Here is a 10,264-nt window from a genome sequence, read left to right as displayed (position 1 = left end):
TTTCTGAATTGCTTTTTGCGTAATGAATGCGACAGTTAATGGAATACCCCAATCCATGTTCAGCTGTTTGTGATATTGCAAGCTGCCGAATAAATGTGTAGATACTGCTCTCTAGTGGAGAGAAAAGTCAACTAACGCTGTATTACGTTAAAATTCTCTCTCTCTCTCTCTCTCTCTCTCTCTCTCTCTCTCTCTCTCTCTCTCTCTCTCTCTCTCTCTCTCTCTCTCTCTCTCTCTCGCTCACGCACGCACGCACACAACTTGAAAATTGCACATTTCAAATTGTTTTTTTTCCTTTATATTGTTGGCTCGACCACAAACAGCACATAGATGCTTAATGTGTTGAAATCAATGGAGTTATGAATTTACATTGCGCCCTGTGACTTTAAATCGGCTTAACGATTGTAACACTTTGCGACTACAGTTTCTCCCATGACATTGAATGCATCACCGGTTTATACAGCCGAAGTCGGGGGGAAAAGGCATCCGCAAGTTCCGCCTTTATGTGACGTATCGCTCATGCTACGGTACGCCATTTGTGTCTAGCAACAAAAAGCGCGGACGACGGCGATATTGGGATAATCAAAGGTGAGTTTGTGCTATTGAACGCGTTTTTGCACTAGTGTTAGTCTTATCCTACATTGCGAAGTTCTGAGCCCACCGGATTTATGTGCTAACTTTTATGTTGTTGCAATTATTGCACAGTTTTAGGTGGCCGACGTTAGCCTACTTTTTGGGCCTCTGTGCCGCCGTCGTTTTCCGAGTTTCGACGCTTGTAACATATCTTGGACTGTGCCGTGATTGGCCTGCACGGGTAACGACGAAATTCAATTGGTCAGTTTTTCCATACTGAAGAAGAGCACGTAGCTAGCTCACAATGCTCCACGCCTGCCACATTGCATTGACAAAACAGTGCATTTCAAACCAACAACAAACACAAACAACACATTAATTACACCACAGAATTTGCAAGCGATGTTTGTTGTGATGTACTATCATGTCATGCGATATTTTTAGTAGCGATCGTAGTTAGGTCAACTCCACGGTACTTTTTAGCTAATGCTCTTGACAACAAGCTTAGCACAACTAATGTCTTAGTATAACTTGAACCAAAAAGAAAAACAACAATGTCTTGCGATGTGCTTCAATGGCTTTATCTTATTAAGTGTGTGGGCAAGCTTCACCTTCCTGTCTTAGTTTGCGTCTGTTCCAAAGGGCTCCTTTTGCACGTTTTACAAAAAGGCAACAAAGATATTAAGGTTTCGCTGAGTGTAAAAACCACGATACGAGGAGCTGATCTGGGTCTGTAATTATGCTGCAAAAAATTAAATTGCCTCGCTTTGCATCTGCAAGTAAGCTGCAAAATGCATTTGTCATTCAAATATTTTGTACATCTTGACAGACAGCCCGTTTATTCCATGCAAGGTGAATTGAGTACGTTTTGTATATGAAACAAAACATCGCTGAGCTCCATAGGGAATGTATTTTTTTTAAGTAGCTGCGTAAGTCAATGATTTTTAGACTCAGACTGTCTCATTGAGAAGCCTTATTAATATTTTGATTGGCCTCAAAGTGCCAGTTGTTTATGATGACCCCGTTCAGTACTTTGTAACTTGAAGATTTGTTTGAAAAAAAAAAAAGATTGTTGTCTAGTACGGAAGAATAAAAAGTTTACTCGATAAAGGAACGCACCCACAGTACTTTTAAAACAATGCGCTGGTTCAAACGCTAGATGGCGACTTTTGCACGTTTGTCGTTTTTGCTACTGACCAATTTGACTCCGACGTACTTGGTTTACAATATGTAATTCAATATGTATGTCTTTGATTTTGTATTAGACTAATAGAGGATGCCAAGTTGAAGTTATATGATGTCTCATTTTGTGCAGGTGATTCATCCATCATCAACATATCTCAAGTTTTGTCAGTTTTATGTAAATGGAGTAAGACATAGATGAAAACCACATACTGACCATTGAACAAAATGCCAAAAAGGGGTTGCCAAGATGTGAAAAGATGTGATGAACAACCCAACTCACCCAAAAAGATTATGAAGCCTGAAAAAGAAAATGAAGGACCCACTCAATGTCTGCAGACATCCAATGAGAATGAAGACATGAGTACTCGTTGCTCTGTTTGTGACTTCTCAGCAAAATGCCCTAGATCACTGAAGATTCACTATTCAAAGAAACATAAAAAAAGCACAGATAAAGCTGCAAAACCTGCTGAGGACAAGCAAACTAATTCCGATGATAGCCCAGGTGACGTTCATAAAGAGACGGACATGGAGACTGAAAGTTCTGCTGGGTCAAATCCAGGGCCAGGACCTGATGGTGTGAGATCTGTTCCCTCCCATGAAGATTCCAATAAAGTTACAAGACCAGACACGCAGGCAAAACAAGACCAATCTTTATCCAATCAAGAGAGAAGAGTGAGCAAAAGAACACCGAAACCCAAGATTATCTATTCATGCAACTATTGTGGACTTGAATTTCGGGACAAATCTCCTCTTGATGTTCATGTCAACCGTTACCACAGCAAAGACAGCCCGCGCACGCGTGAGTATTTCTTCTAAGCATATCTGTCATTGATAAAACATTGCTTCCCAAACAAGTACAGTGTAACTTTAATTAATTAATGAAACAGTTTATGAACAACCCAATTTACTAATAATTCAGTTTTGGACCAATTTTTTAAAGAAAAATTACCTTCGGTCACACCGTTTTTTTAATGTATAGCGGAAAACCGATAACAGAAAATATTGTGCTACGATCAACATTATTAATATACCTCAAGAATTGCATTGCCTGAAGTAGCTGTCTTTGTCTTTCAGTTGATGCTGAAGAGTACATGGAGGAAGAAGACAATGCTGAGGACACTGCAAGTCCTTTCAAGATAACCCCTGAACAAGTGGACCCAAAAGATACAGGAAACAGATTTAAAATGAAGTGTGCCAACTGCGATTTAAGGGTTTCCACACTTTCCTTTTTGGAGAGTCATGCTCGCACGAAGCATCCAGGCCTGGATTGGTACCGCTGTAAATTATGTAACTTCTTTTCTGCTACATCTGAATGGATGGACAGACACCTCATCTCAGATATTCACAAGCAACATCAGAGCACGCAGGATAGTGATTCTCATTCCTCCACTGATTGCGTTGAAAGGGTATCCAAAGGAGATTGGGGTACAGATGACATCGATGGTGTAGCTCAGGGAATTCAAGAGGAACTGGAGGCTGCTAAAGTGGTGGTGGATGAGGAAGACTTGGAATTTGAGCCTCCAAAACCTAAAAGAGGGAGACCAAAACAAGTGTCTTCGACCAAATGCGGTTATTGTGGTTTGGTCGTGTCTAATGCTACCAACCTCAGTGTCCATGTCCGCCGCAAACACAGCAAAGAGTATGTTTACAGGTGTACTCTATGCTGCTATAGCTGTGTGACCAAAGGAGACATTGATCGCCATTGTATCACTAAAAAACACAGGAAACGTGTGCAGCAGAGTGAAAATAGCAGCCTTGCTAAAATTCATGTAGACCCTTCACCACAGGAACTCGCAGATACACAGTCCCCGGAATCAAATGACGCTTCGGTGAGCAGAGACGTGCAACAGGAATCACAAGGCTCGAAAAAACACAGTGAAGAAGAGTTGTACACGTGTCCAGTAGAAGGAGAAGATGACTCTGTCGCTTGCAGTCACTGCAATTTTATAGCCCGCTCAGTCTCCTCCCTCAATCTTCACGTGAAACGAAAGCACACGAGAGACTTTGAGTATGTGTGTTTGGCATGCAGATACTATGCTGTAACAAGTGAGGAAATGTCTCGCCATGCCAGTACAGAGAGACATAAGCAGCGAAGCAAGACATTCCTGGAACTACAAGAGCGTGGTGGCCAAAAATCATTGCCGACACCTGAAGAACAGAACGAGATTATTGATCGTAGCAATGCGACGGTTCATCCTCAATCTGAACCTTTAATGCTCCCAGATAATCCAAAACTAAATTCAGAAGAAAGCCCAAAAGAAACCAAACAGGCATCTTCCGTACTTGTCGATCACGCTGACGGTGTGGTCGAGTTAGCTGGCAAAGCAAAGGAAAAGGAACCAGAGAGCATGGAATCGGCATGTGGTGATGATTGTTCAGGAGGGAAAACAGCACAGTCTGAAGATATGGTCCAAGCAGAAATTGAAGTTGAAGTGGAAAAATCTCCACCGCAAGAAATTCAAGAAAAAGATGACAAATGCATCGAAGGTACCAACCTCGAAACAAGCAGTGCTTCACTTCCAAGGATGTCCGCCTCCCGACCTTTTGATACCTGCATTATGTCCATAAAGGCCCTCGATGAACAGGGGCAGCCATTGCTGGAGGGCGTTGCTCTCGAAGGCGCGGACGCTGTTAAAGGCTTGACAGGAGAAGCACCAGTGCCCTCTGGGCTCTTGCCCCATTATGTCAAAAAGCTTCAGCACAAGCAAGCGATCGTTGAAGCCAAAGTGAGAAGCACCCGGATTCGCTGCGACGACTGCGGCTTTTTAGCGGATGGTCTCAGCGGCCTCAATGTGCATATCTCCATGAAGCACCCAACTAAGGATAAACATTTTCACTGCATGGTGTGTGGCAAGTCATTCTACACTGAGAGCAACCTGCATCAGCACCTGGCCAGCGCTTCCCACATCCGAAATGAGCAAAACAGCCTGGATGAAGGTCTCGACGGCAGAGCGTGCTTCAAGTGTGTCAAATGCACAGATCGCTTTGAAACGGAACAAGAGCTGTTCATTCACATCAAGGAGAAACATGATGAGTTGCTGAGACAAGTCAATAAGTACGTGATCGAGGACACGGAACAGATCAATCGTGAGCGGGAGGAGCACCAAGGGAACAAGTGCAAGTACTGTGGCAAGGTGTGCAAGAGCAGCAATTCCATGGCCTTCCTGGCGCACATTCGCACACATACTGGTAGGTAGAATGTTTTTATACCCTCCCTCCCTTGCTTTTACATGCACATTGATTATGGAAAGTCAACACGTTTATGTAAAACCCTTTTTTACCGCATTAAATAAGTTATGGCACGTACACTTCAAGTGAAAAAACATCTCAAGGAAACCTAAAACGACAAAGCCACTCTATTGATGTTTATTTATGTGGTCTTGGACACTAGGCACTCACATACGTACAGGAATGACCTTGACATGGGGATAAAATGGGCAAAGGTGACAGGCTTAGACATCTGGGATGCCTGTCAAAATATTTGCTATAGTAGTCACGATAAACAAAACAGAATGTGGTATTATGTGATATTTTGTCAAATGTATTCCTCAGCATTTAAAGGTCATTTCAATTTGTGTTATGTTATGCTGTATTTCCTGTGCATTTTGTCTTGGTCGTCACGGCAAGATGAGGTGTATGCTAGATATTCTGTTGCATTCAATCACAGTCTATCCGGCGTATGAGGGTTTATTAATTTGTCTGTCTTCATTCGCTACAAGACTTTTTTTCGTCTTCTTAACTGAAATCGCACATTAACATCTAACATGAAATGCTAATGCTATCTAAGTGGCATAATACATTTCTTTCAGCATACGATCATTTTCTGTTTATTTTCGATAATGTTGGCGACTGGCGGTATTCTTCTTCCACAATCATCTCTTTTCAGTTGAATCTACATACGACATGTTTGCTCAACCATTAACAACAGCAGGCCATTTTCATCACTTAGTCAGTAATTTGTAAAAATAACACCCTTACACGTGGACCAATAGGACATAGTTTTGTGAGAAAATATTAAATTAACCAAATTGTGACAGAGGAGGTGACCAACATGTCTTTGGTGCACATAGTTTTTTTTCAAAACAGGCCCTCATCAAAATGTACAATCAAAAATTCTCCTATACTCTAAAACTGACAAGTTGTTTCATGTAAGTAAAATCTTGACAATTATACAGATGGGATGAGCTTTCAGTGACAGGGCACAGCGGACCAGATTGGACCATAAAATGAACTGAAAGTGCCATGTCAAGGTAGTGTAGATTGGGCCATAAAAATGCTGGTGTGTAGTATAGACTGGGCGAAACTAATCCTAACCAAACCTAAATCTTTAATTATCACCCAATGAATCGAGATTTAGAAACAGATGAACAGTAATAATCCATTCTGATGGGATGTGATCTTTATATCAGTAGTTTAATTGATTTTATTTTTCTGCTCTCGCATACTGTAAGTCTATTTTGAATGTGTTACAACGCAATATAATTTGAATGAACCCTAGGTGTAACTAACTTCCTTTTGCCAGACAGCTCTATGGTAAAGCTAATGTCTACTATAGCCAGGTAAAAGCTGTTCAAGTACAGCTAGGTGATGGCAAAGACTGATTAGGCTTCAGATCAACGAGAGAAACACTAATGGACCGCAGATTGGGATTCCCTGAGCAACGCTTGCATGGTCAGAGACATGTGCGACTCATAATTGATGTGTCCATTACCAAGACTCAGTTGTAATTATAGTCAATAAGTCTCTGTAAATGTGTTAAAGCTCAGGCTAAAAGCATTGGAGGTCCAAAGAGAGGTGGGCTAATAATTTAAAATAATCAATGCAGACGTATTCAAAGCCTTTAATTTCCCTTGTGTCTGAACGTCCACAGTTGTGTGTATGTGTGTAAGTGGTAGAATGCTGAGTGAATGTGTGTGTGTATGTCAGCCTTCATAGGTAGTTGATTATCCCCAATCCATTAAGATTTATCCTGTCATTTATAATGCAAAGCAGAGCATCGCTCAGGGCTTTGACTGGGAAATGTTCGACAGGTTAAGAACATAGGGTGTTCCATTACATTTCCCTGACCATGTGTATTAATTGCTTTTAAAATCAACTTAATGCACGAATGAGATGTGAGGGAACCATCAATAAATGCCCCTTTCTGCCTTGAATGTTTCATTCCCACCCTCCTCTGCTCAAGCATTAATGAGCCTTCGAATCAGCAATCCATTTTCTCCGATTGTAGATGGTGTAGATTGTCATGCAGTCCGACAAATTGCAACAGTAATAAAAGATATTTCTTTGTGTTTATTCTGCCAAATCTGATCTGCAACTGCCAATATTTGATTCCTCATTGGAGCTTAAATACCAATTGTGAGCACAATTGCACAGTTATTTTGTTCTTAATGGTAGTTGGAGTGTCTATACATCATGTATGCAAAGCGTGTTTGGAGGCTTGCTTCGTTTAGGGGTGGGGCCGAAAATAATCACATCCGAACCTTCCCTGCTTGTTGTACCACGTGGATGGTTGCGAGAAAGAAAGATCGTCAGGCAAGGTTTGACAGCATGGAAGGGGCTCCATTCAAAATCTGCATGTGTGTGTTTGTGTATATGTTTTTTTGGATGGAGTTACAGCCAGCTCATGGTTTGGACAAAAATATCATACTTTGGAAAGTGCTAAAATAGTGTTTACCGTATTTTCTGGACTATAAGGCGCACCTAAAAACCTAAAATTTTCTCAAAACCCGACAGTGCGCCTCTTAGTCCGGTGCGCCTTATATATGGACCAAATTCCTAAATTTAAACTGGCCCGAAGCATTGTGTCATAAAATCAATCATAAGTGGCCCGCTGAAGACTATGAATCATGAATCAAAAAGACTATGGATCATTATTTTGTGATTAGAAAGTAATTTGTTGCGTCTGAAGTTGAAATAAAAAAGATAAAATGGAGAATGATTTGATTTGGATTAAAAATCTGACATGATGCATTAATGGTGCGCCTTATAGTCCAGTGCGCCTTATATAAGGACACCGTTTTAAAATGGGCCATTCATTGAAGGTGCGCCTTATAGTCCGGTGCGCCTTATAGTCCGGAAAATACGGTAATTTAGAGATAGTTTGGCTTTTTTTCTTCTTCACTGGCCCTAATCCTCTTCCGTAAAATACAGATGTCAAATTGTTTGTGTAAAAAAGATTGAGTATTCTTTTTGATTTAAGCCCTTCATGATTATGGAAAGCACAAATTTCTCTTCTTTTTGGCATCATTTGCAATTTGGTAGTATTGTTTATGCTCTGTCATTATTGTGAATTAATTCCTTTTTTTTATGGCATTCAGTCATTTTTGGAATTTGTTTATGGGACTGTGAAACAGCTCAATGGGGGTCTGCCACTTTTGAAGCTGGGATCATGTCCAGATCCTTTTAATTACGACCTAGTTTTTATCCCTTTGATTAATTACTGAAGGTAGTGGGAGGTTGCACAAAGATTTGTCAATTTGTCCCTTAAAGAAACGTGTGCACATTTCCATTTTTTTTTCAACGGAAGTACCTCTAGAATTTGCATCTTTAGCTAAATTGGTCACTTTTTCATCTGAATCATTTGCCTGACTTAAGACTGAACCTCAAAGTAGTTGGTCCACTTGCCCAAAGTTCCCAATGTTCACCAGAAAGTCACCAGCCATTCAACAGACATTGGCCTGTATTTTTCTTGTCGCAAGGAAATTTAGAACATGTTTATGTTAGACTTGACAGTCTTGTGGCAGAGAGACGTTATCTTCTATTAGTTTCTCAAAATTTCTCATCATTTGTCAGAAAACCAGGCTGACGTGCTTATGGATCCTCCATTACGCATTCACATTCATACTCCAAAAATGAAGCACCATAGGCGAGACTTGAGTTTTATGTCAATTAGACTGAATAATTACAGATAAAATAGAAAAACCCTACAACTCAAATGTTTGTGGGTTTTAATAATACTGTGCATGAACTCTTTCTTTTTTATTTTTCACAGGATCGAAGCCCTTTCTTTGTAAAATCTGCCATTTTGCGACGGCTCAATTGGGAGATGCCAGAAACCATGTGAAAAGGCACCTTGGCATGAGGGAGTACAGATGCGACATCTGTGGGTGAGTTTTAAGATTTGTAACTTTTCTATTTTACAGTCTACCGGGCTTGCACTATGTTGTTGTCAAATGATATGAGTTTAGAAACGGAATGTGACAAACTGTGGTCAACTCGGTCATAATTTGAACATTTCTAATTGGAAGCAAAGCTGTGTGCGATTTTTCCAATTTTAATCACAAGGTTTTTGTGTCAGACATTCCACACGCTGTTGCAGCTAGTTGGATGCAAAAGTGATTAGATAATCTGCTGAATTTTATCAACGTGTGTAGATGTTTTAAATGCTAAAAACGAACATTTGCAGAGGACTAGAAAACCTTTCTAAGTCTATACTTTGCTTGGAATTTTTGATTATCGTTGCATGCTCACAACACAGATTATGGACTATATACTATCCAATTATTTTTAAACTATCTACTCATACTAAAAATGAATTTCCAGCCCCACGGCCTTGCACTAACTTGATTTTGGAGGGATTAGTGAGAGCATATGCTTACAGTTTTGAAATTTCTATCTTCTATTTAATGCCCACAGTTTAAGTTATCGTTACTTCAACTACACTTTTTTGTGCATCCAAAATTAAAATGTGTGTATTTCACCCAAGTGCTTGGTAAAGAAGGTAAGTGTTTTTAGATTGTTGTAATTAGCATGCAGTTAGAAATTTTAGAAATGTTTTTATTATGTTATTTATTATATATATTTAAAGATATTAACTTTTCTTTCTGTGTCTTTTTCTGTCACTGACTCCACTTAGTTCATTTGCAGGCCAAAGCCGCTGAGTGAATGTTTATTTGCTTCAACGATGTTTGCAAATATATTACAGCAGGCGCAAGCAAGCTTTGGTCTAAACATTGCTTTTCCTTTAATGAGTAGAAATGCTCATGTTTCACAAGCTCTCCAGTGAAAACCCCCTCTTCTCCCAAGTGCTGCAAATGTGACACTTTACATACACACAAATACATATGGAACAGTTCTCCAATATGTCTTTAAATGGCACTACTAAATTCGGTCCCTGGTTTCACAAATCATACGCACAGAGGAGCCAAGTGCTGCCAGAGCTGGCCATTGGTGACAAATCGGCCCTGTGTGCGCTTTCATTACTGACTGATTACCGGGCCGTCCCTCATCTTGAATAAATAGGAGCAAACACAAAGAAACCCCCCAGAAACACCCTCATTAAGGACAGAACCACACACAGCCTCAACTTTTGCTGTTTGATTTTTTCCTTAATTCTAGTTTAAAATACATCACTAGTCCATGGCCACATAGTGGAGGGTTCTACACGAGGCCTTTTTTGGTGGTGGCCTTTTTGAGAACATTGGCCGTCACGCGCCCCAAAACATTTGCTGCTGGCGAGGTGGGGGGTGCGGACGACAGTCGTCATGGTGGTGAGATGGCTGACGAG

General features: G+C 40.5%; 1 protein-coding gene across 1 annotated transcript in view; it reads left to right on the top strand.

Annotated features, from left to right (window-relative positions):
• Nucleotides 1-443: 443 nt before the first annotated feature.
• The window catches only part of LOC148392320 (zinc finger protein 407-like), a 117,123-nt gene continuing 107,302 nt past the window's right edge, over nucleotides 444-10,264 (top strand). The window contains exons 1-4 of the mRNA XM_088387686.1: nucleotides 444-588; nucleotides 1,889-2,557; nucleotides 2,833-4,947; nucleotides 8,750-8,864. Coding sequence (XP_088243812.1) covers nucleotides 1,984-2,557; nucleotides 2,833-4,947; nucleotides 8,750-8,864 — 2,804 coding nt within the window. The 5' untranslated portion in view covers nucleotides 444-588; nucleotides 1,889-1,983. The remainder of the gene's footprint in view (nucleotides 589-1,888; nucleotides 2,558-2,832; nucleotides 4,948-8,749; nucleotides 8,865-10,264) is intronic.

The sequence above is a fragment of the Syngnathus floridae genome, chromosome 10 (assembly GCF_059516105.1).
Source record: "Syngnathus floridae isolate MCC-2025c chromosome 10, RoL_Sflo_1.0, whole genome shotgun sequence".
In the NCBI taxonomy this organism is placed as follows: domain Eukaryota; kingdom Metazoa; phylum Chordata; class Actinopteri; order Syngnathiformes; family Syngnathidae; genus Syngnathus; species Syngnathus floridae.
Note: the sequence above shows the minus strand (reverse complement) of the source record. Positions and strands in the feature narration are given on the sequence as shown.